We start from the raw sequence: 26748 nt of genomic DNA, 5'->3' as shown, positions 1-26748 counted from the left end.
CTTGAGTAGAAGGTGGAAAATAAATGACTTTGGAGTGCCTTTGAAAGTAACTCTACAGTTAGCCCAAGTAAATCCCTAGATGGATTTTCTGAATCCGTATGATCCATTTGAGTGTCACACTCTGTACAACACTGGTTCCTTTTGTGGCCTTACACACACATACTCACACATAGTAGGTTTGCTTATTACAATAACACACATACACTTCTTTGCATTGTAAGAAGAAACCCACACAGAAAAAGGAGAAAATGTTCAAAATCCATACACAAAATGAGCCACAAGTTGAACTCAAGTGCCGGAGCCAGCTATACAAAAGCAGCACCAACTTTGTGGCACTGGGCTATGCATCTCAAATAATGCACAACAAAAATGGCAGTGAATCACCACAAACAGTAAAGATAACACCTGAAGAGGAAATATCTGCAAAGACAGGCACCTTTTTTTGTTGCAAAGAACAAGTTTATTGTCAGCCTCAGAATGGAAACATCGCAACAGAAGGGAAGATAAGATCTGAAGGGCGCTGCTGTTACTTTCACTCATGCAGCCATCCTGCTGTTGGTCTGCGGACAGGAAATGGACACGCTGTCCTTTTAAGAAATTGATGAAGTCTCTGTATCATCTGAAAAAGCATAAGCAAAAGCAAAAGCATGACATCCATTAGTTTCATTTAATATGATTTATACTATAAAAGGTTAATGAACAAAGAGAAGGTGAATATTCTCAAACCCTTCATGATCCAGCTGTCACAGGGGGCTGGAGTCTATACCAGCAGCATGAGTGGCAAATCATTAAAGGACCCCAGATAACGTGTCAGTTCAACAAAGAGTTCACTCACATATTTGTACATTTCAAATCATTGAGCAAATTGACTGGCACAGATTTGGAGGTTTATGAGAAAAACCCACAGGGGGCAGCTAGAGATGCCAAACAGAAAATGACCCCATGGATCTGTGAGGTGGTAGCACTACCCTCTGTGGCACACATTAAGAGCACAATGCAAATGGAAGACAAGGCCAGGCTTCATAAGACTGGAAAAGTGGAGAACAGGGAAATCAAATTCTGATTTTGGAATTTTCTGTTTTAAAATTATTATTATTATTATTATTTTTTTTTTTTTAATTACAGTTGTACTCTTATCCCTTTTAAACTGCTTGAACTGTCATAATCTCTTGGGAGAGTAAACTTCATCATATGTCCAGGATGACTGAATAATACTCTCCAGCTTCTTCCAGTGTGTTAAATTTAATAAATTGGAAGGAAAAACTGGTGTGCCCTTAAATGCAGAAATCCATTGAAATTATAATTTAATGGATTTTGCCCTGGAATTCAAACATCAAAGGGATCTTCAAACATCTCTTCACAATAAATAGTGGACTGTGATAAAAACAAAGAGGGTATTGGCCTGGCCCCAATTACAACAGAGGATGTTATGTGTGACTGGAGAGAAGAGCTGACAATGGATGGAACACAGGAGCACAAAATTTGTGATTGAAAAGAACCAGAGCTACAAAATGGCTCAAGTAGGAGAGCAAAGACGCCAAGGCTACAGACAAAGAGACACTGCTGCTCCAGTTTGGTGTTTATGGTAAGAGTTAAGCTGAAGTAGTGGACTCAGACTAGGAAGACATATAGCAGCAGTTGGGGAATCTGACAACAGGCTGAAACAAAAAGTGCTATGGGAAGGAATAAACTGCTGAAACCAAGGAGTAGGTGTGTGCTGTTTATTATTAGCTGAAGGACATCACAGGACTGTGGCACCGTAAAGACCAGTGACATGCGCATAAACAGAGTGGTCACCTTAAAGGAGATGAGCCTAAGCAGTTAAAAATGTTGGCTTAGAAGTTGCTTGGTGGAACTTTTTGCCGCCTACGGAATGCCCTTTTAGTAATAACTAGCAAAATACCCGCACTCCTCAGGGGAGAAGTAGTGTGTTAAAGAAGTTAAATAAAGAAAAGGAAACATTTTAAAAAATAACGTAATATGATTGTAAATCTAATTGTCGTAGGCTTATTTTAGTGTTGAGAGTGAATTTGATGATTGTAAAGAGTTTAATTTATGATTGTAAATATTGTGTATGAGAAATGCACATTTTTAGGATTTAAGGATCTCTTTGTAAGCGACGTTTGCAGTTCTGCCCTCGGGCTGTTAAATGACCGAGCTGTCTGCTGAGCTTACTCATGAGCATGCAACGTACAGCTGGCCATGTGAGAAGCAATCTTGTGTTAAGTCAATGGCGACCTTTTTTAGAGTCTGGCCCTGTGACTTATTTATTGTCATAGAGAAGCAGACCTTTACTGGAAATTGGAGGTGTTTGAATTTGAATGGGAGGTCAGAGGGTATGAGAGGGATGCGAGGAATAAATATAGTCTCCTCTGTGCCAGTTCCAGTGAAGACAGTTGCCTTAATGAGGTTCTTGTGCAGAGATTTGATCTGAAGCCTGGTGACGTTACAAAGATTTGGTGGTTGTAAGTTTCATAGTAACATAATTGGTGCGCCGACCTTCAAAAGTAGAGTATGCGGAGGCATGCCCGGAGGATTAAGAGTGTGAAGAAACAAATTGAAAAGGTAGGAGTCACCAGTAGGAAGACGTGAAGCAAGGCAAACAATAACAGGCTTGAGGCGGTGGAGTAAAGAAGAAGGGAGCAGTTAGCATGATGAACAGCTGAGGAACGTAAGGAAACGAGTGAGGAGGCACATGACCGCAGGATGTAGGTAATGTATATCGGCAGGGAGCCAACCACGTGGTAGGAACGTGGACAGTGGCCGTGCGGAAAATGGAAGAGGGACGGGGGTGGCCCTTGTGCGTCTCTGCCATAAACTAAATCGTTTGTCAATGGAAATAGGGAATGATACCGGCAAAAGGGGAGGTCAGTTCCAAAAGTTCCTTACGGCAGAATGGGGAGAACCGCCAAAAAGAAAACGTTATTTTCGAAAGTTCGTTACGGGTCACAACGCAAAATGAAACATAGTGTTTGTAAGTACAGTATATTGGAAGTCGCAGAAATAGTGAGGAGGGGTTTCCCCTATCTATATATACAGTTTAGGGGGTACACCCATTTCCCCCCTTTGGGTGTTGCAATAGGACATGAAAGCTAATTAACTTTAGTAAGTACACTGCAAGGAATGAGCACGCAAACTTTCAGCTTCCCACCTATATAGAAAGTGGGAGAATTAGTGATGAGTCGGTGAGGGCTTTGCCTTTTATATGTATAGAAAATATACCAAGAAATGTAAACTGTGAAGGTTTTAGTGGTCACAATAATTAAAGAAGACAGGGCCAGTAATGTGTATTCATCTGTGCCTTTACAACTTTAATGACAAATTGAAAGAGTAGTATGCTAATAAAAAAATCACTATTTATACTTAACTTCCTTTTTAAAAAAATATAAATATGTAAAGTAGACATGGGTAACTCTATCCTTTGTTACAGACTATTTATAAAGGTGGGTCAGTTGTTGACCTGTCAAGAGTAACTAACAGTGACAGTAAAATTACGATATTACCAAAGCAGCCAGATAAACCTTAAATACATACACTAATTTAATGAAGGTCTCCAAAATAAACTAAATATCCCAATATAATCAAAAAGTTTGAAACAATCGAAATATAATCATCATTTTTAAACACTGACCCTTGATTTCTGTTTACTTTGTCTATGGAGACAAATGCAATGCTTCATCCACTCAATGCTCGGTGTCAGAGAACTTTTCAAAGGAGAAGTTGCTCAATGAGAACTGTTTCGCAAGCGGTATGTGATTGATTTATATTTGTTAGGCCAACGCCTTCATCCAAGGCAACTTACAACATTTGAGATAGAATTGGTTACATTTCTTTTCCATTTGAAGCACAGGCAGGTCAAGTGACTTGCACACAAAGTCAGTGGCGGGATTTGAAGCCACAACTTCAGGATTTGAGGTCCAACACCTTACTCATTACACCACACTGGCTACAAATGGGAATAATGTTACCAATCAAGTCATACAGTCAGGTCCATAAGTATTGGGACAGTGGAGCATTTTTCAGAATTTTGGCTGTGTACACTGAAATCAGTCACATTTTGATTGCTTTATTTCAAATCCATTGTGGTGGCGAACAGAGCCAAAAGTATGAAAATTGTGTTACTCTCCCAATACTTATGGACCTATCTATAGGAGGTAGTGAATAACAGAGAATGATGTTTATCATGTTTTAGCATAGGTTTTAATGTAAACCAATTTGGGAGATTAATATACTTTGATTTTAAATTAAATCTTTAGCAGTACACTCAAAGCTTACTGTTACAGTCATATTTTCATGCTGACTGTTTAATTTGATATGTCTTGATTCCTATGCCATGGCAATTGAGGAATTATTATTGTCACTGTTATTTTTATTGTTGTGGCTTTTGTTTTAATCTTATGAAAAATTAATTACTACAAATAAAGGTTACCAGCAAAGAACTTACATCAATCTTGTTATGCAAACAGCACATGTATTTTCTATAAACTGAAAGTAACATAAAAACTCCAAAGGTGCCAGTAATGTCTTTCAACAAGTATTCAAAACCTCCACACAATTGCATATTAAAGAGCAGGCCACTCAAATACGTCTGAGTTTTTAAGGCTTTATTTAATTAAAAGTATTACTGTTGTCCTCCATTACTAAATTTTTCAATATCAATGACCAAGACCTAAACTCAAGTAATTGTAGGCTGTTGAATGCGACCACATTAAATTGCATTATTATTATTTACCATGGAGCCTGTAATTTTGTCCTCCTGATGTTTATAACAAGTTGTTCACTGGGAAAGCAGATGATGCTGAATGTTGCAGTCAGTACACTCCGAACTTTATTCATCTGAAGAACTCTAAATCTTAGGAAGTGGTTCAACAAGAAGAACAACCTTCTAATTGTGCCACCTCCATTTAAAATGGAGAGCCCTGCAACATTTTGTTGATGTTTTCTAACATGTATCCCTAAGTTCCAACCAAAACCTCTTCCAATAGGAATAGGAAACGTTTTTTTCGAGAAGTGTTCCACATTTATTATGACATTAGAACATTAGAACAATCTAGACGAGAATAGGCCATTCAGCACAACAAAGCTCGACAGTCCTATCCACTTAAATGTTCTAAAAAAAATCAAGTCTAGTTTTGAAAGTCCCTAAAGTCCTACTGTTTGCCATACTACTTGGTAGCACCCATCAAGTCTCTATGTAGACTTTTTGTTTTTAACAGAGGCATCTTAAATCTTTCTGAGCAAGTTAAGCAAATTCTTGATGATTCTTTGGTTTGTCAGGAATACCAGCCAGTGGCACAGCATTGGCCAAAACTCCTGACGGTTGTGTAGCTGCTAAGCCAAGACTAAAGCGGCCGCTGCTTATGTCCCATCTATGAAGTCATCCACCCCATAACCAAGTGGTAGTAGCCATCCTATTTCATTTTTATGTGAATATTATGAAAGAGTTTGTTGCTGATTCTTTTTGTAACATTAAAGTTATGTTTTCCTGTAATTTTTCTTTCCTGTTATGGATTTTGGAGCATAGTGAAACCATTAGTGCTAATGTTTTTTGATTTAAAATGTATTTAAATGAATTACAATATTTTTTGCTTCTTTTTCTCAATATCATATTGTCTTCCATTACCATAACGTAGTTACAGAAATGGCTCGTAAGTGCATGACATGTGACGTCACCACCGCAACGGAATAAAACATCAGCACTGGACATTTTCTAGTCATCCGAGATTCTGGATAACTCCTTGAAACTTGACATGAAATTTTCTTTGGGTCAGTATCTCTTGGTAGTAGACTTTGAACGTTGACTCCGATTTAGAGGTGTGTTTCTGGTTTTGACTTCAGAGTCAATTCTTTTGGTTCAGTCCATCTCCTCATTCTCTTTGCCAATTGTTTTTTGACCAAGGAAGTTTAGGTTTAAAAAGGTAGGTGGTACACTGTGACCCAGCTGAAATGGTGGGTTTTAACTGAGATGAAAGATTTTTTTGTTCCTTCCTCACCATGCTTATTTAGAACTGCCATGTGTTTTATTTGGATTTGCAGCTGCACTGTTAGGCAGCAGCCTGCTAGGGTGGCCATGCTAAAGCAGTCATGAATCCTCTGGTTTAGTCTCTAGGAGACTCATACCTCCAATTTCTCCTGATTCCATAACAATATTAATTTTTGCTAAAATACGACTAGTAGTTCTATTTCAGGTTGGATACTTAGCCTGTCTCCTAAAAGTGACAATGCAAGCCACCAGACAAAAGAACAACATGTACTTTTGTTCTGTCAATTGGATTACAGTGCAAACAATTTACAAGAAATAAGAATTGTTTTATTAAATTTGTTAGGCGGATGAGGCATTTCCAATAAAGCAATATACTGTGTACCAGAATTCCTTAGTCAAAAACTTGAACAGACAAGATTTCTAAGAGTTTAGCATATCTCACAACCCTTCCGCCCTAATTTTATAAAAATTAAGAATATAATGAAAGCAAACCAGTTTGTGTTACCTGCTGTGACTGACAGATCTTTCTTTTTCAGCCCACTTTCTGCTGCAATACAATAAATTAGAAATTGCTGAGTCAGTTGTGGAGGTAAACTGTAGCAAAGACATAAAGGCTATTAATTATTTGAAGCAATAATTATACAAAAAATAGTGAGCTTACAATATTAGCCAATTTCAAAATAAGCATTCATACAAAAAATGGCAAACATAATGATCTGTGGCAGCACTGCAAAACGTTCACACCAGTGTGTGGGACATCATACAAGAGAATCTTGCTGCTTTTTACTAGCAAGTTGTTAAAAATATATTGTATGAGCTGAGCTTGTCATTCTGAGCTGGAGATACTCTACTCCTTACCATTTTTAATGCTTTTTTGGCTAAACGTTTTACTAAGAAGCATATAATCATAATAAAAATCTGCAGAAGAAAAAGCAGCTAGTATCAACAAAGGTTATTAAACACACAAATCTGCATTATGGTTTTGCCACACTCCCTGCACTATTTTGGAAAGTTTTAAGAACACAAATAACTAGAAGCCATTCATTAGAACAGAAAAGACACTATGAAGATCCCATCTTTTATGCACTTGCCTTCAGAGAAATTTAATGTGTCATGTCTGGAGTGCTGGGGAGTGCTGTGGTGAGGGGCGTCCCATCCTGGGAGAGGGAAAAGTTGAAATGAGAGACCTCCCAGCAACTGGACCCTTCCCTCCACACACACTCCCCAGGACTTAAATGCTCAGCCAGTAATCTCAATAGCGTAAATAGTTGGGGACTTCCACGAAGAAAGGAAAGAAATTCAAACTTTATACCTTTCTTAGGAAATCTGCCCAGCGTTAACAAAATAGTAAATGAAAACCGTAAAAAAAAAAAACAACCACCAGCCACACATAAAAGGCAATTGCATGTTGCAGTCAGGCATTGCGTCTTAACTGTGCAAATTTCCAGGCGATGTCAAGCATGTGCTTGCACAGACAAACAGGTGCGTTCAGAAGGCAGTGAGAGCATCTGCCCACATTAAAAGGATTCAAATTATTTCTAAAGCATGCACAGCGTCAGCTTCGGCAGCAGTGTGTGATTTTCAGTGTCATGCCTTTTAGTGTAATATTTCCTCTTCTCGCTCTGATCCTAAGTTCAATAGGTTAGAAGAGTTTGTTTTTACTGGATTGGAATATTTGAAATGCATTCAAATTGGATCACATTTTCTTAACACATACATGATTAAATCTAGCAAAATATAAACTATAGTCAAAAAGTTCCCAGAATAAGAATGCAGCAAAAAGTCTGAATATGCCTGAGATGTGACTTCATCCCACACCAGAAAGGGTCCATAGTGGAAGTAGAAGACAGTACATTATTACTTAAATTAAGACCATTCAACTCATTTAGAAATGTCTGGGCAAAAGTGTTCATAAAATTAGAGCTGATGATCACATTACAGTGGCTAAAAGGAAGAAATCACATTTCCATTGTGGAATGCAATTAATTAGCATCTTTTGCCATTGATCATTACAAGATATTTAATAAGGTCAAAATCTCATCTCATTATCTAACCCGCAGAGAAGTCCCAGCTAGCGTAGGGCACAAGTCATGAACAAACCCTGGACACACACACACCAAACACATACTAGTGTCACCAATTCACCTAATTTGCATGTCTCTGGACAGTGGGAGGAAACCAGAACACCTGGAGGAAACCCACGCAGACACGGGGAGAACAAACTCCATGCAGGGGGACTTTGAAACCCTGGTCTCTTTACTGTCAAGCAGCAGTGCTACCACTGAAACCATTGTGTTAGCCATAATAAATAAAAACCAGATTCTTGCAAATTCCATAAATGCTTAGCCCATTTGCTATGAAAAAAACTAACATGGCTCTGTCTTTAGTAGACATATTATTATCTGAATGTGATCTTTAGTAATAAGTGAAACGATTTGCAGTGTTGCTTCACAAAAAATTTTGCAAAACAAATTGTGTTTATCTACAAGCAAAATCCACGCCAATAGCACACTATACTATACCCATTAACCTCATATGCAACCGTTTTCTCAAAGTGCTAAGACAAGGAACAGTTTATTATGGTGTAGAGTGTTGAAAGGGGAGTCATGGCTAAAGCAGAAATACCTGCAAGCTGGGTATGTGGCAGTCGATCTACAAAGTTTGACAAATGGAGCAGAGATGGTGTTACCCTTTACGTAACCTCTGTCATTAAATGAATATGCAAAGCAGAAATGGCAGCATGAATGTACATGCAGGCAGTGCGGTGTGGACTCTCATGGAAGTAGCTGTGGCACTGTTGGCCGGTGGTAGGAAAAGACAGCCATTTACATTTATTTCCACCTTCCAAAATCTTATTTTAGTTAGTTTCAAAATTTATAATTGCTAAATCAAATGAAAAACAATTTTTAGGTGCAATTTCATGAAACTGCAGGCAAAATGAAACTATGGTTTTGCTCATTACAAGTGGTAAAAATTAAAAATTGTGAAATTAAGATATGAAAGTGAAGATGAATTCAAGTTACATAATTATTTGTTAGGGGTTTTTCACACCTTTTTAATGCAACTTTGCATGAAGCCACAGAAAGATGTAACTCTAACCTGGAATAATACCATTAAAATGCACCAATCAGGGAAAGATATAACAAAATTTGGAAGGAAGATTGTTACAAAGAATTTGTCAAAACTGTAACTGTAAACTGAATTTCAAAATCAGAGTGAGAAGCTACTACTGCCATCAGGCAAACTAACTAATGGACTATGACATCTCCCTAGAAATTACAATCTTGTCCGACTAGGACGAGAGAAACTATATGAAAGCAGTCTATAAAGACTAACAGATTAAATCTGTTTGCATGGGAGATTCAGGACACAGAAATAACACATGCTTAGTACCCGTGAGAAACAGATTTCACTCAAGACTGAAAACCCTCAAATAACTTTCACTCTTCCAGAGCAGGAAGATGACCATCAGATCATGTACTCTCACCATAAGGTGAGTTCTTTAAATTATAATTTTTAACCTTCCACCAAAGCTCCAGTTCATTTCCCACCAGTGACATATCAATCTATTCACAATATGGCATTTTCAGTTGCCAAGGTCTATTCTGTCTGGACCTGCCACATATGTCAGTGAGCTGATTGATATTGCCCCCCTATAGTGACACCACGCAAGTTCTTCAGGTTGCAACTGAACAAAGCAGAACCACACAATCACTTGCTACTGGTTAGTCAATGCCAAACCCAGACCCCTCTTCCAGGGGTTGGTATCATTAGGTATTTTTAATCTGATTGATTTGCTTTCTCATCTACAACAATTTGCCACATTTAACAAAACCACCTTAATCTAAGATTCCTTGGTTGCACACTAGGCCTTCAGCTGTGCCAAGAAGTTCTTAAACTTATAAATTAATTAACAATGTGTAACTATTGAGAGCTTTTTGTGTTGATCAATGGTTAAAAAAACCACAATTAAATACATCAAGATTTTAATTTCAACACAACCAAATGTTAAAAAGTCTGGAGAGAAGGCGGTGAATTCTTTCTGAAGCCACTGAATGTGGCATCTCAGATGCAACAACTCTTACATCACACATCATAAGATGTACAGTCAGTAAAAGTAGCAAATAAGGAACAAACTGGTTATGGTGGGAACAAACTTCAGGGTTATTTTGATGACCTAAATTTACAGTATTGTGCCAATAAATAACATTTTGAAGAAAATATTGTTAAGAAGTGGGAGGAATATTTTGGGAAATAACATTATTCAGGAAACTTTTACAAGCTACCTTGGATTTAAGTAGTTTGTGAATTTGTTTGATGTTATACCAGGTATTCCCTATATCTTCTATTTTTTTAGAATACACAAGACATTTTTATTTTTTCATTTTGTATGCTTATTCAGTAAACATTTCAGGCTTTCTTACCAGAAAAACTGTATGTTCCAGAATACACCTCAAGATCTGGGAGCCTGCAAGAAGAAAATTTGAAAGTGAGATTAAGAATGGACACTTCTCTGTAATGAGTCAGCACAATGTCCTGTTAAATGTGAAACAGACTATCTGGTACAAGAAGGTCAGAGGCGCGTCAGATAGCTTGATTATTATGCAAAATGCATGAATTCAATGTGTATTCATGCAGAAATAGGCCCTTATATAATGTTTTAAAATTTGGTTGCATAAGCTGCCATCATTTCTAATGAGGTTACTGTTCTTTTCTTTTGATGCACATGTTAATATGAAGCATCTCTAGTTTCATAGGAGTTGGCTAACGTCCAGCACAAGTTTTAAATGTGCAATGTGGTGGCCAGTGAAAATGATTCATATATTGCAAGATGTCAGGCAGGCAAAGTGGTTACCCGGGCAGATGAGGTATAGTGCTAACACACAACAGAAGGTGGTTCCAGCAGCAGTCATGCTGTGAAAGAGGTGACCACAATACTAAATGGGCAACTGTTCTAAGTGCCAGTGACAATAAATGGCATTCAAAGTATTATACTGTAGGTGTTATGGGTTTAAAAGGAGCTGTAACCACTTTTGCAGCTTTGAAGAAGACAAGGGTCTTCCCTAGTCAGGAGTTTCATCTAAAACAGGCCTGACTAAACTGCATAGTACGTACTTATGCCAAGAAGGGTGCCTAGGCCTTTAGCACAAGAATGATACGATACCTGGACTCACTGGTAGGAGTTTTTGGGAAACAAACCCGATATGTCAAGGAGGATTCCTGACCCCAGTAGTGATTCCAGTGATTGCTGTGGAATTAACCCCTTTGCCAGTTGCCCACTGAGCTTACAAATTCAGTGAGCTGAAATGAGGACAAAGCCTCCACTGGAAGGAAGGTAGCATGACCAGAGAGTGGTGACAGAAGACGTTTGGTTGGTAAGTCAGAGTTATTGGTGCTTGTGGGACTTTGAATTAGATTGGTGGGCAAATGGACCAGCCAGAGTTATGGTAGCTGCCCCCCTTGTGTTCAGAATGCATTCTTAACTTACTTCTAACACTTGATTATCTTTATAATATCTTTATAATAGGCCATTCATTCTTTATCTTGATTGCTTTTAATTTTATTCTTATTTGTTAATGACATTTGGCCTTTTCTGTGCATTTGTTTATCGAGGACATTGCTGTGTTATATTTATTTCCATTTTAAAGCCTTGGTCACAGTGCATTGCTATGTGATATGTTATCATCATGGTTATGCTATAAGATGTGGCCTTCTGTAATAAACAGCATAAAAATGACTTAGTGAGAGTTAGTGTTTGTGCAGTTAAATAAGCAAGTTGAGTTCCAAGTTTGGTATGGTTTCATTTTGTATTTGACCTCAGTTTTCGTGTAGCTTTTTATAGTTTAGTGAATGATCTAACCTGCATTGTATTGACCTTTAATGTTGACTTTGACCATTCTACAAGACCTTATTTGACCTCTCCCACTCTATAATTCTGACTTTCTATGAGGACTTGCTTTATAGTTCACTTTGAAGATGCAATGGATGACATCTTCAAGGAACTTTGACCTTTTGGGAGGACTCGTATGCTGATTTATTTTCTTGGGAACAAGTCAACAGTTGACCACACACACAGATGAGTGTTTGTTGTAATTGCTCTGCTGGGAGCAGAGGACCAATAGGCTCGCAAAAGGAGTTCACTCCTCCATCTTTTAGCACATTAATGAAGTGGTAGGTGAAAATTAGGCACCATAATTGATGGTAACCCAGTCTTTTGAGTAGCTGAAGAAAATAAGAACTTGGTTTGCCATTTCTAAGGTTCTTTAAAACTTAACATCAAATTATTTTTATCTGATTCTCTCTAAAAGGATGTGACTTACCCTCATCAAATAAGTTTAATAACCTATGTTTTTGTGTAATTTTTTATATGTTTCATATATCACAAGACTAATAAAGTATCAGAAATGATAGATAGATAGATAGATAGATAGATAGATAGATAGATAGATAGATAGATAGATAGATAGATAGATAGGAAATGTCGTGCCATGAGATTATCTAGATGTCCTTCAAACATCTAAGCAGCATCGTGGTTAATTCTGTTACATCACAGGACCCTGGTTCAATTATAGGCCTTGTCAGTGTATTTATTCACTGCCATTGGTGAAAATATTTTGTGTTCAGTGCATCAGTGTGGTCTTTAAGTCTTGCAGCTTTATTTGAATGAGTATTCAGCTTACATGAATATAAGATGACTACACTTAGTAGTAAAGCTTTCCATATAAATGAAGAATTTCAAATGAAGCCAGAAGAAAAAAGGTATTTTTTGGTTTTACGGGAACAATTGGAGGTAATAACAACTTGAGCATTAATTAGGCAAAACGGGGATGTTTCATATAAGTGGATGTATAAGGCTAATGAACAAGTAAGTTAATTTAATTTACTATGTGAAGTGATGGGTAGCAGGAAATGTATTCTTAAGGTTAATGGAAGAAAACGAAAATGAGGCCTTGTGCAGTAATGGAACACACTGTAGTGTGTAGTAAAGGTCAGGAGCAAGTGTGTTGTAATTTGATTGGCTATATCTGACTGCTCTAGCGGTATTAAATAAGTAACAAAGCCTTATGGAAGGATGGAAAGAAGATATCTTCTGCTGTCTGTTCCTACTAAAATGTCTAGAAATTCCTTGAGGTGGATAAAAGCAACCACCTTTGCAACTGCATTGTGCTTTTCCATGAGTTTTTCTGAGGTGTTTTTTTTATTTGATATTGAAAGGCCACAATTAAAAAAACATTTAAAGAAATCCCTATTTTAGTACCATATTTTCTATTCTCAATATTTCCTCTGTGGTTACATGAAGGGACATATTGGTTGTAGTATGGCAGCAATTCTAAAAGACCACATTCCCAGTAAGCATGCACAGCCTGCTAGATACAGTGTTGAATTGCAAATTTCCTCCATGTTTGCACCAGTTTCTTTTAACATTCAACTACTTGAACGTTATGTGCTTTGGTGTAGTGAGGCAGAGTAAGTGGGGAGAGCTCTGTGATGCCAGCAGCCATACCACCTGTACTTGACCTGAAGCTAAGCATATTTGGGCCTGGCCTGTCCTTGAACGGGAGACCACCTTGGAAAAAGTTTGGGTTGCTGCTAAAAAAGGTGTTGGTGAGGTCATCAGGGGGTCTGAATGTGGATCCCAATGCCTCAATGGAGCCATCCTTTGGATGAGACATAAAACCAAGGTGTTGATTCAAGGTCATTAAAGATCTCTGGGCACTCTTTGTAAAGAGCAAGGTGTATCCCAATGTTCTGACTAAATTTTCCACCATGGCCTGGTCATTCTGGCCCCCTAATCATCCCCTGTCTCTGATTGGCTAACTATCTCTCACCCCTACACCACCTAACAGTTAATGTGTGGTGAGTGGACTGATGAAAAATGGCTGCCATCGCATCACCCAGGTGGATGCAGCACATTAACAGTGGTTTCCCACTCACTGTGTGAAGCTCTTTGAGTACCTTGAAAAGCACTATATAAATGTAATTAATTATTATTATGTTTTGGTGTTCCATTCAGTGCTGATTTCTCCAATAATTTGTGCTTGGTTTCTCTAGGATAAGCTTAGGTTCTATCCAACCCTGAGGCTTAGGGTAATCAAAGTGTGGATAAATAGAATGATGAGTTGAGAATACAGGAGATATGTAAATGAAAGACGTATAGGTAAAGGAAATGATTTAATGGGTGAAAGATAAAAATGACTTAAGTGAGATAAGTGGAATTTTGCCATTGCTTTCTTGCATTGTAGATTAAGATACAAGAACGCACAGTGAAGATCAGTATATAAGGATTTCTTTCTTGTTAACTGGGAGAATGAGAGGTTTTCTGAATTCAGTGGCCTACAGCCTGAAGAGGGCGAGCCTCTTTTTATGTTATTATTACCTGATATCCACATAGCTCTACCCTGGAGAGACAAATCCATTCTGCCTGCCATATTGAACACCTTTATAGCTCGTTATTCTTGGATTATAAGGAGTTAAGTGGATAATAAATGAATGGATGGAGAAAATAGGTGATGGTATAAAATATCACATCCAATGAGCATTTACCCTGTGCTTTTTCAAAATGTTCTATAAGAGTATTACAGTGGGTCATGTGATAAAGAGAACTATTTAATTCTTTATGGCAGTATCTTCTTTTTAAGGGTGTAGAGAAAGACATGGCATATAGAATGATGGGCCAAGGCCAGTGCTTGTATCATTACCACTGTCTACCCACCCAGCTCTGCACCGACTGTCCCCAATAATATCAGGGAAATGCCTGGTTACTGGGAGGTAAGTGGTTGCCTAGGCCTTTAGAATAAGGTGTGTAGGCCAAATCATGGTTAGAACTTACTATTAGATTTGTCAGATTAATGTAAACATGTCTACCAAATGAAACCGCACATTATACTATGTGTATTAAACACGCTGCTCAGTTTGTTCACAGCTTCATCTAGAAAATTGAATCAGGGCACCATAACTTAAAAATAACATTCAGATATTCTCAATCTGTGTAATCAAAAGTTCTCACATTGTAAAGAAAACTTACTTAAAGTCATCTGCCTCCAGTAGTCTTCTGTAGGTGGATATTTCCACATCAAGGGCAAGTTTAACATCCAGCAGCTCCTGGTAGGACGTGATCTGTCTATTTAGCTCTAACTTGGCTGTCACAATGGCGGATTCGAGGCTTGAAATCTGTGCCTGGTATTCTGCCACCCCGATGCTGGCCTGTGCCTGAGCTTCTGCTAAACCCTGCTCCAAGTTGAAGTTCTGCAGGAAGTAACAGTTATAGAGAAGGTTACTGGACACATTCCCCTTAGAGACAGAGAGGGGACAAACATTGACTCTGCAGATGCTTGTAAAAGCTCATGATTATAACATGGGAACAAGAAAGGAGAAAGTCCCAACAAACCCTTTATAGTACTGTTCATTAGTGAAAAACATCCATCCATCCATCCATTTTCCAACCCGCTACATCCCAACTACAGGGTCATGAGGGTCTGCTGGAGCCAATCCCAGCCAACACAGGGTGCAAGGCAGGAAACAAACCCAGGGCAGGGCGCCAGCTCACCGCAGTAGTGAAAAACATCCTAACACTATCCTTAGCAAATGTATTATCTAAATGTATTTTTTGTATTTTGTCCCAATTTAAGAACAAATGAGTTAAGTAACTCATCCAGGGATGAACTTTGTGGTTTATAGTCCACCCCCATATTCACTAGGTTATATTGCCCTCTTTAATGTGCTGTACATTAAAGCAGCAATTTAAAAGCAGGCATCTTCAGAAGACCTCATTCTTTCAGAAATCAAAAGATTGACACTTTATGAGTTTTTAATTAAAGCCAGGAGGCCTTGTGTGTGTTTTCAGTCATCTCTGACTGTTTCAGTCTTGATTTGGAGGGAGTGAAACTGAAAGAGGCAGTGGGTACCTACAGGTACCAGTGAATGTGGCAGAGCATCTTTTGTTATGAGATGACAGGACAATGGCTTGTAGCTTCAAAGTTTCGAGTACATGTCAAGCTTCCCAGACTTATCCTGGGAATATTATATATTAACACTTGTGCCTTGAGTTTCATAAATCTATTAACCAGTACTTGGTGAGAAAGACTTTGAATAACCCATAATAGAGCCGGCCTTGGAATAGTTGCTACCTACTAATAGTACTACCTTCAAATGATCAGACATCCCTGATTACATCTCACTTTACAGAAGTCCATGTATGAGACTGTCAAGTCAGGGATACGAGTCACTAGCCTAGCTTTGTATTTTAAGAAGGAGGATAATTGGATTGTGAATCATTGAAAAAAAGGCTCTGTCTTTCAAGCTAAAATAAAGAGTACTGAATCTTTATATCATACACCTCAGTCTGCCAGACCTATGGACCCCAAGAGCTCTCTACACTTGCTTTATCCTGGTATTCCTGCTTCCCTCTAATAATCTGCCCCCTCTAATGTCATCTGGAATTCCATCCATGCAGCACTACTTGTGTATGGGGAGCAAAAAAGCAGGAGACAACACCAGCGGATTGGCACTCACCAGTTGAAAACAACACATAAACTGCACGTTTTTGGCTTGTATGTGGAGAAAATCCATGGAATCCGAGGTTTACCACTCCACACAGATGGTGACCCGATTGGAGTCAAACTTGGTCTAATAGTTAAGAAAGAGCAGTACTTAACTCTTGTCACCATGCCACTCTCTATCTGTGTTCAAATTGTTCACTGATAATGTGCTTACATTGCCTATAAAAGCTATTCACCCCTTGGAAGTTTCCATTTTTTATTGATATACAACTTTAAATCTCAGTGGAGTCAATTTGACTTTTTTGTCAATGATCAACAGAAATATCTCTCTATTATAAAAGAAAATCTTAAGAGAAGAAGAGACTTTTTCCAAGAGATTTTTTTTTAACGGCCCACGTGATTTTTTTTTAGTAACCCACTGCCACGGTCCTCTCACCTCTCATTTGTGTGAATGCTTTTGTCAGACACAGTTCCTTCATTCTCAGTTCTTATAAATTTCTACGTTTTCCTCACTTTAAGTTCCCAATAAAAGAAGACTTATTATGTCCAAATCTTATTGAAGAGTTTCATCCTGTAGAGTTATCAACAGAAGAAATGACTACATGGGCAATGCTAACACCAAGAAACGATGAAGTCAAACGAATTAACGCGAAAACTGACTATTGGTTACACAGCAAATTGGTTAAATGCGTATCAATAGACAATGCTGAAACAGTTGATGGTGATGTTGCAGAAGATGTAAACATCAAATTATAATATTCTGTAGAATATCTACAACCGTTAACACTGTTCGGTCTTCCACCGGCCGAATTACTGTTGAAACAAGGATGTATCGTAATGGTATTGCATAATTTATGTATGAGTGATGAGCTGTGCAGTAGGACAAGATTAGTTGTATTGAAAATTGGTGGAACAATTCTGACATGTAAAATTTTAACAGGCGACAAGAAAGGTAATGTAGCACATCTTCTGTGGATAACATTAAACAACAAAGATCTTGATATGCCATTCGTATTAAAACATTTACACTTTCCCGTTAGAATTGCTTTTGCAATGATAATTAACAAAAAACTATTTTGTGTTTTATATTTGCTTTATATTTGTAATTAATTAAGCCTGCTTTGCAGAGATCCATTTTCACTTTAACTTTTGGCAAGGGTGGGTAAAGTCAGTCCTGGAGGGCCGCAGTGGCTGCAGGTTTTTGTTCCAACCCAGTTGCTTAATTAGAAAACAATCCTTGCCAATAATTTCATTTCTTGATTTATTAATGCTTTAAATCTGCCATGTCAGGTTATTCTCATATCCTAGATTTTTTTTCCTTTCTAAGGATATCGTCCAAATTATTTGAAGTTTAAAATTGAAGAGTAATTCTCAGCCCTTTACTTTTTTTCTCTTCACTTTCCTTCTTAGTATTTAATTAAACCAAAGAGTGCACATTAAATACAAACTGGTGTAAATGGAAACAAGTTAAATGGAGAAATGCTAGTTTCTTTTGTCATTTGCATCTTATTGCTAATAAGGAGCAATTAAAAACCAAGAATACAGCTTGAAGACTAAAATAGGTAATAAGGGTTCAAAATCTTAATGAGCGAGACAACTAAAATGGAGAAGTGTTACTTGAGCAATAAGTGCTTCTGTTTAAGTAACTGGGTTGGAACAAAAACCTGCAGCCACTGTGGCCCTCCAGGAATGACTTTGGCCACCCCTGCATTAGAGAGTCTTTTCGTGGTGATGAGTGTCAAAAAAGCTTAAAAGAAATCCACTGTGCTTCAATGTTGTATCACAATAAAATGTGAACATTTCAAAGTGGGGAATACTTTTAATAGGCACTGTGACATGAAAGCAGGAAAAGCAAACAAACTCCTTAAGAGACAGAAGTCTCAACCAGAAGTCTTGGAACATGTGACTAGTGTGCCAGCTTCACATAATCTTTATGATGGTACTTTACTGTTTCTCTGAATCTTTTTTTTTATGTGAATGTTCATTCTGTGCACTATAAAAGTAACAAAGTTGGTTTGAATTTCATTTTCTTCCATCCATTGATGTAGGGGAATCCAGGCTGAATCGAGTACACAGGCATATTGTCGTCAAAGATTTAATGAAAACTGAAACACACACAAGCAGCTGCATTTATTTCCTGTAACTTTTCTTATTATTCAGAAGAGAAAGTAAATTTACCAACAAGGACTACGTGAGAATCAGGAAATGAACAAAGAAAAAAAAAACAGGAAACAAAATCTAGCCTCCTCTTGCTGCACTGGCTGCTTTGTATTAAGATCTAAATGCCATGGGAGCGAAAAACTGATTTATCTTTCTTTTGTAGAAAGAAAAAAGCAAGTTGATAACTGGAAACTGTCACCCCGCCAACACACACGCACACACACGCGCGCACTGTGCATCAGAGTAACTGTCACCTCCTGAGGTACTTTGGCAGTGGCCGGGTCAGTCCTGTATGCCGGTTTTGAGTGGGGCCCCCTAGGGATTAAGTGGCTAAAAGGTTACAGTAAAAGTAGTTTGTAAAAAGTGCTAATCCTGATTAGTGCTGGGGCCATTCTGTTGTTCGGTGGTGGATAGTTTAATCACAGTCAAATCCTAATGCTTGGACATTTTTATTGGACCTTATCTTCTTGTTTCCTAACATCAGAACCTTCTCAGACCGGCTCAAGCCAATGCAGGATCATGGGTGTCAAAAGCATAATCTGCGCAGTTAGCTGGGTACAAGAAGGAAACAGCCCTGAACAGGGTGCCAGTCCATTGCAGGGACTACCCACGCATACCACCCACTCTCACCAAGTAACTTTACCTGCATGTCTTTGGGGTGTATGGAATCTTAAAATTTAGCATTAACCTACACATAAGATAAGCTGTGCTGATGGGTTAGCCAAATTGGGTTCATTTACTCAATGTTTAATATAATTTTTGTTCTTCTGGTTTGGAAACCACAGTTAACCTGACGTGAGATAAGATGTGACTTGCAAGTTAATCTACAGTACTTGGGTGCAAAGTTTCTGTTCTCTAGATTCTGAGTAAATTTGTAAATTTCCCCTTAACCAATAAGCTAAGGCAGCCAATTACTATGTTCAGGTATATTCACTCATTATTCAGTTCAGATTTCTGTGCAGGATTTGTACAATTACGATTAACAGAGGAACAGTAAACTGTGGCGGCAGGTTGGTCTATTCAGTTGTGTTTACCTAGTTTTTAATTCTATTTTTTGTTCCCAAATAAATGAACAAGATTTGTAAATGTCTGATTGACCAGATTTCTAATAAGCTGTGTCATCAGTCTGGTCTGTTCAAGTGCGTTTTGCTCATTATTTAATTCAATTTATCGATTGTTTTATTTAATTTTTTTACCATAATTAGTAAATTTACAATTATCCAGAGGTATGATAAGTTGTGACCAAACAAGTTGGACCATTCAGGTGCATTTGCTAGTTGTTCAAATTAATGTTTTGATCTGCAGTTTCGGAAGAGGATTTATAAATTTCCAATTAACCAGATGTACAATAAGCTATAGAAGACATTTGGTCTGTTCGTGCGCATTTTCCTTCAGATTATTTTTTTCATTTATTTACTGTTTAATTTGGCTTTCTGGAAATGATTTATACATTTCTGACTATCCACATGTATGATAAGCTATAAGAACAATTTAATTGGGTTTACTTATTGTTTAATTTGATGCTTTTGTTCCCCAGATTTTGGACAGGATTTCTAAATTTCCAATAAATTAGATGTATGATAAGCTATGGAAACTATTTGGTCTGTTCAGGTTCATTTTCCTCATTATTTAATTCAATCTAGTTATTGTTTAACTTGATTTTGCTTTCCCACTTTCTGAAGAGGATTATAAATTTCCAACTAATCAGATATATGCCAATTCAGTCTGTTTGAATGCATTTTCCTTCAGTTTATTTTTTTCATTTACTTACTGTTTAATTTCATTTTGTGTTCTCCAGATTCTAAACAGGATTTTCCATTTAATTATATATATATGATAAAAAATATTTCGTTTGTTCAGGTTACTTTTTCTCATTTTCGATCTAGTTATTGTTTATCTTGATTTTGCTTCCTAGTTTCTGAAAAGGATTTGAAAGTTTACAATTAACCAGAGGTGTGATCAGCTGTACAGACGCGTTTACCTGTTTATTAAATCGATTTTTTGCTCCCTCATTAATGAACAGGATTTGCAAATTTACAATTAACCAGGTGTCTGATAAACTGTGACATCAATTTGGTTAATTCACTTGTATTTTCCTTATTATTTAGTTTTAGTTTCCGAACAGAATTTTTACCTTTTCAATTAACTGAAGTTAGAATAAGTTGTGACCTGATATTTTGGTTTATTCAGATATATTTGCTAATTGTTTATTTGATTTTTTGACCTGCTTTTTTATTAGACGATTTATAAATTGCCAATTAACTAGATATATGATAAGCTATAGGAACAGTTTGGTCTGTACGGGTGCATTTTCCTCATTATTTAATTCAATCAAGCTATTGTTTAATTTGTTTTTTTTTTGTTTTGCATTTTCTCAACATTACATTTAACCAGATGTATCAGTTATAGTGATAGGTTGGCCTATTCAGATACATTGACCTGTTTTTAAATAAAATTTTTACTCCTCATTAATGAACAGGATTTGTAAATTTACATTTAATCAGATGTATGGTAGTCTGTGGCAAGAAGTTGCTCTGTTTTTGTAGATTTACTTGCTATTTATCTCAGTTTTGTGATTCCTAATTTACAAACAGGAATTGCAAATTTCTAATTAACCAGAGGTGCAAAAATCTGTGGCAACAAGTTTTTTGTATTCTGGTGCATTTAATTGTTTTAGTTGATAGTTTTCCTGAACTTTCTGAAAAGGATTTGTAAATTTGTGATTCTCCATATGTGCAATGAGCTACAGGAACAATATGGTCTGTTGTATTGTATTTTTCTTGTTATTTAGTTTATCACATATTATTTGACTGATGCCTTTATCCAAGTTGACAACCTTTGAGACACAATTGGTAACATTCCTTTTTGCTTTTCCAATGGAGGCACAGGCAGGTGAAGTGACTTGCTCAAGGACACAGATTGTCCACAGCAGGACTTGAACCCACAACCTCAGGGTTTGAAGGCCAAGGTCCAAATCCTTAACCACTGCATCACGCTGACTTACTTTGTCCCCCAGTTTCTGAACAGGATTTGTAAATGTGCAGTTAACCAGACACAGGGTAAGCTGTGGTGATAGGGTGGTCCATTTGGCTGTGGTTACCAGTTTTTTAATTCAATTATGTGATCCCTCATCAATGAAAAGGATTTGTAATTTTTTGTAGTTAAGCAGACATATGGTAATCTGTGACAATAAGTTAGTCTGTTGGACTGTATTTAGTTATTATTTAGTTTTCTTTTCCACCAAATTGTGAACAGGAACTGTAAATTTAAAATTAACCAGAGGTACAATAAGCTGTGGCAACAAGTTGGTCCATTCCAATAAATTTACTCATCTCTTATTTTGATGTTTTGATCTATAATTACTGAAAATAAATTCTAAATGTATGTTTAACCAGAGGTATGATATGCTGTGGCAACAAGTTGGTCCACTCAGTTGAATATACTCAAGTGATTGTATCAGGATTTTACTCCTTTTCTAGGTTATTTGCTGGGGTGTAAGTGACAAAGAATCTGCGTTTCCACCACAGTTTCCAAGGTGTCATATGTTGTGAATTTCTAGTTATTTGTTTAATGGAATCGTTTAGTGTGATTATTTCTTGTTTTCAAATATTTTGGGGTCCAATTTCATTGGAGCTGCCTTTTTGTTTTCTCATTACCATAGCAACCACTTATCATGTGAGTGACATTGTGCAAAACATGACATCACTAGCCGGCAGCTATAAAACATGGCAGTGAGGTAATGACACTGCACTTGTATTTGGGTCATTCTAAACACTTATGATTGCTTTGCACTAATTTTGTTACATTACTTGATTTTTTTTTTTTACTTTTTGCCTGCTTATTTTACTTTGCCTTTTGCCTAACATTTAGAATCTGTTATTTTGATCAATTCAGTTTTTATAACAGCTTCAGTCTGACTTTCAACTCCTCTTTTTCCTAACTCCTCATCTCTTGGTTGTCTTTTTCAAAGCTGTCCATTTTTACAAGCTTTTTTTCCACCAGACATAATACCCCACTGGAACTAAACCCTACCATTTTAAAGCTCCATAGCCAGACAAGACAGCAGGTACATCCAAAAGGCAGAATACAGTAAAAGCCAAGCCCAAATGGTAACCTCATTCAGAATCTTTAGTATGAACTCAGAAATGACCAAACCAAAAGTCAAATTTAATAATTTTTAAAATTCCCTTACTGATTAACAGGGACCAAGCCCTGCTGCAGCCCTCTGGGCCTGAGGTTTTGACCTTGGACTCATGGAGGAGCTTCACCCAGTGCCTATTCTTTCACTCCAGGAACTTTTTGGTGTCAGTTTGGATGAGGCTTTAAGACAAACGGTTTTTGCTCACTTTCAGCTTTTAGATATCTTTAACACAAGTGACAGATGGAAGAAAATCAAATAAGAAAAACAGCCTCAGCAACACAGTCAGACCTAATTCCAGACTCCGTCTTTAATGTGGCTACCGTACAGCACACATCATTGACCCTTAAATTCTTACTAGATGCACCTGGAAAAATAATGAGCTTTTAAAAACATACTGGTATGTACAAAATGAAGGTCTGAATGTCAAAATGTTAAAATATCCTTTCATATTTAGGGTCATAGTAGCCTATCTTAGCAGCGTCAGATTGGAGTACCAGTCTGTTACAGGACACATTTACATATGCTGGGCAAATCTGGAGATGATAATTAATTTAACTCCTTAGTCTCCTACGGTTTATTGTGGCGAACATCCATCACCCTTACAGGGCCGGGACTCCTGTTTTATGGAAGAACCAGAGGAGAAAGTGGGCTCAGGACATTATCTCCCCTGAATCACTAGATGGCAGATCCAACCCAAACCCCAAGAGTACTGCAGCACCCCCAAATTTACACAGGGCTTCATTGGAGTTGGAGTTGGGTTCCCTGGGTGGCACCAGTACTACTTACTCGGCCTCCCACCTCACATGGGAGTGCTTTTGGACCACATTTATGGGCCACCAGAAGTACTCCCGGGTGCAGCATAAAAGAAGCCCACAGCCAGAGTCAGGAAGAAAAGGAACAAATCTTCCTGGAGGAGGAGTGGAGATGGATAGAGAAAGAGAGAGAAGACAAAGTGTTGCAGTGGGCTGCATTGTACTTATTTTATTGTACTGTGCTTCATACTGTGCTTGTGGGGGAAACACTTGGGGAAGAGTTTCCCACAGCCAAATAAAAACCTGTGTGTTGGGCTGGACTTGTGCCCGATGTCTGTCTGAGCTGGGCTTGGGGAGCCGGAGTGCCCCATGCAGGCCACAATATTTATTCATTTATTACTTAATTTGGTTTCTCAACCATTTTATTCCAGTTCAGACTTGCTGTACTGGTCTCATGCCAGCACGTAGCCCTGAACAAGGTGGGCAAACCTCACACAGCTATTTTCATGCACATTGGGGTCAATTTAAAGTCAGTAATTAAGAAAATCTGCATCTTTGGGGTGAAAACTGAATAACCCAGAGAACAACCGATAAAGGCATGTGAAAAATGTGACACATCTAAATATGCAGGGACCTGATGGGAAACTGAATCCTCCTTCTATGCAGTTTAATGACATGCTGCTAGGAACTGTGTCACCTCTTTTAAAAATAGAATAATAAAAAAAATCAGATAAACAAGTCTTATGATTAAAACAACAGACTCATAGAATAACAGACAGACAGACAGTGCCGAGAAACATATGACAATTTGCGCACTTCCCCAGGAAACACTTTTTTGAAACTTGGTCAGCCTGCCTTCTGATCTAGAAGCTGAATTTGTGAGTGACAGCAAGCAAAAACAGAAGTCTCCCCCTCTCTGTACAGTAAAAAGAGGAAAAAAAAAAGAGAAAGAGACACATGAAAACAACATGCACTCGAAAAGCTTTTAATGGGCAAATATTTGTGGAGCTCATCCAGGCCTTTTGTTTTTTCTGTGAAATGCGATACCCTGCCGGCTCACTGTGGCCCAAAGAGGGGTATCAGTCTTTCTTAAGATCACACGATAATGATCTCAACATCCCTGCATTGTATCAGGAGATAATTATCTCCAGATGTTGAGAAAGCAAAGCTTCATCCCAGACCCATGAGATAATGTGCATATCAAATACTGCCTATGTGGGATGCTTTGTATGGTCCTTTGTCAAACATATTCTGCAAAGTGCTACTAGGCCCCAGTATAATTAAATTTATTAATAATGTGAAGTGTCAAAGTGAATTGAATGCTTTTTGAGACCCTTTAAGAAAAATTAGGGTGGCACAGTGATTACCAAACTAAATCATAGCTCTAGAGACTTATTTTATTTAAAACCTTGCCCTGTCAATATCTGAGTGGGGTTTGCTTGTTCTCTCATTGTCTGTTTGCATTTCCTCTTATTATTTCCCATCATGTTCAGATTAACTTAATCTTTACCTCAATATCGGCCCAATGTAGCCAGGACCTGGACATTTGTGACAAGATGGCACACCCACAAGCTACACCCAAATGTCTAAGACAAGGACAACTGGAAAGGTGCAATATTATTTCTCATTTAAAGGAGATGACTAGATATTTTTCAGCTAGTCAGCAGATGTTATTAGTTATTCCACTTCATTGGAACAAGACACACCACACAATCTGAATACTGTAAGATAATATTCATAGAGTCTAGCACAAGAGAAGTCTAACAGTTGCATTGCAGTCACATTCTAACAAAAATGGAAAGTCTTAGTAAGACCGTGATGTCGTCAGCAGGACAGCATTTACTCAGCAGTGTGCCTGCTGCTTGGTGGCAGGCTAATAAATGCTCGTTTTTTCATTGTTTTCATTTTTATTATGGGGCAATGACCTATTTGAGAACTGCTAGACTATCCATCTGTTGGCTGAGCCTGCCAATATAAGATCCAGCCTTGAACAGGGCCCTGGAACTGGATGTTCAATGTTCAGATAAAAACTGAAATTTGGACTCAGCAGAATCCAGTTATTGACTCATTTTATGCCCATCTTACTGCTTGAAAGGATTTTCATAGATCACCAGCCTCTTGTGTCTCTCTGCATGCTATTAAAGCCGAGGAGCAGTCATTGCTCCCATTTAAAATGTCCTTCCAGTTAAATGGTACCCTGGGAGGTGCATCTGTTCGTCTCACATGACCAAATGGTCAGTTTGTGATGGCACCATATGTGCTACAACGGAGAATGTTGCTTATCCATGTTTATTTCTAATTTTTCCTGGGAAGGGTACATTTTTCCTGTTCTGTAATAATGTTATTTTGTTGTCAGGAATCTTTGGGGTTAGGAATTTCGATTATATATGGTGCCTTATGAAAGTTATTAATTATTTTACTTTGTTATTTAAAAATGCAGCAACACTATTTTGTTCTATTTTGGCCTTTTGTTTCAAGGTTGTTGCAAAGGTTACACAGCCCCTGCAGAGGAGCACCGCACATCAGTTCCTCAATAGAATAAATAGCTTCCGGATAACACAATTGCTATCCAACTACTTACATCCATAGAAACCTTTGCACTGAAATTTTCCTAACATTTATTTTTAGGTTTTGACCCTGCTTTCCTTTCTTCTTCAAATTACAAGTTTGCCCTACCTTTCGATTTAATCACCAGGGGCCTTATGCATAACGCCGTGCATAGAATTCGCACTATAACATGACGTAAGCACAAAAGCTGAAATTTGCTTACGCACAGAAAAATCCAGATGCAGCAATCTGTGTGTACTCCAACTTCCACGTTCTTCCGCAACATAAATCCCGATCAGCGTGAAAAGTAACGTACGTGCACACACCTGCTGTCCCACCCCAACTCCTCCCAGAATTACACCTCTTTGAATATGTAAATAAATATTAATAGACCTTAAGTTCAGCATTCTATGAAAAGACAATGACAAAACCATAAGGAAAAATAGAACAATTTCAGCGAATACCAAGTGGAGGCAAGGAAAAACATACTACTTGTTGGTTTAAACAGTGGTATAAACAAGTAAAGGAAGCTGATCAAGTGACATAGCATGTCGGAGAAACTTGAAAGCTCAAGTTCACAAAGTCGCACAGTGTCCAAAATAAAAAAAGAGTAGCATATCAAAGTCGCCATGAAAAGGCGAGTCGTAGCCCACTGTCTGAGTGTCA

General features: G+C 37.8%; 1 protein-coding gene across 3 annotated transcripts in view; it reads right to left on the bottom strand.

Annotated features, from left to right (window-relative positions):
- Positions 1 to 437: 437 nt before the first annotated feature.
- Positions 438 to 26748, bottom strand: part of zgc:136930 (uncharacterized protein LOC563946 homolog) — a 40212-nt gene continuing 13901 nt past the window's right edge. The window contains exons 6-9 of one of the 3 annotated variants that reach the window (XM_039753471.1): positions 15009 to 15229; positions 10408 to 10451; positions 6489 to 6530; positions 438 to 619 (exon numbers count right to left, since the gene is read on the bottom strand). In XM_039753471.1, the coding sequence (XP_039609405.1) occupies positions 591 to 619; positions 6489 to 6530; positions 10408 to 10451; positions 15009 to 15229 (336 nt within the window). In that variant the 3' untranslated portion in view covers positions 438 to 590. Of the gene's footprint in view, positions 620 to 6488; positions 6531 to 7012; positions 7141 to 10407; positions 10452 to 15008; positions 15230 to 26748 lie in introns of those variants that run through there. The other 2 variants (XM_039753472.1, XM_039753470.1) reach the window with 2 other exon arrangements.

This window comes from Polypterus senegalus, chromosome 5 (genome assembly GCF_016835505.1).
Source record: "Polypterus senegalus isolate Bchr_013 chromosome 5, ASM1683550v1, whole genome shotgun sequence".
In the NCBI taxonomy this organism is placed as follows: Eukaryota; Metazoa; Chordata; class Cladistia; order Polypteriformes; family Polypteridae; genus Polypterus; species Polypterus senegalus.
The sequence above is the reverse complement of the archived record's forward strand: the minus strand, read 5'-3'. Positions and strand labels throughout refer to the sequence as shown.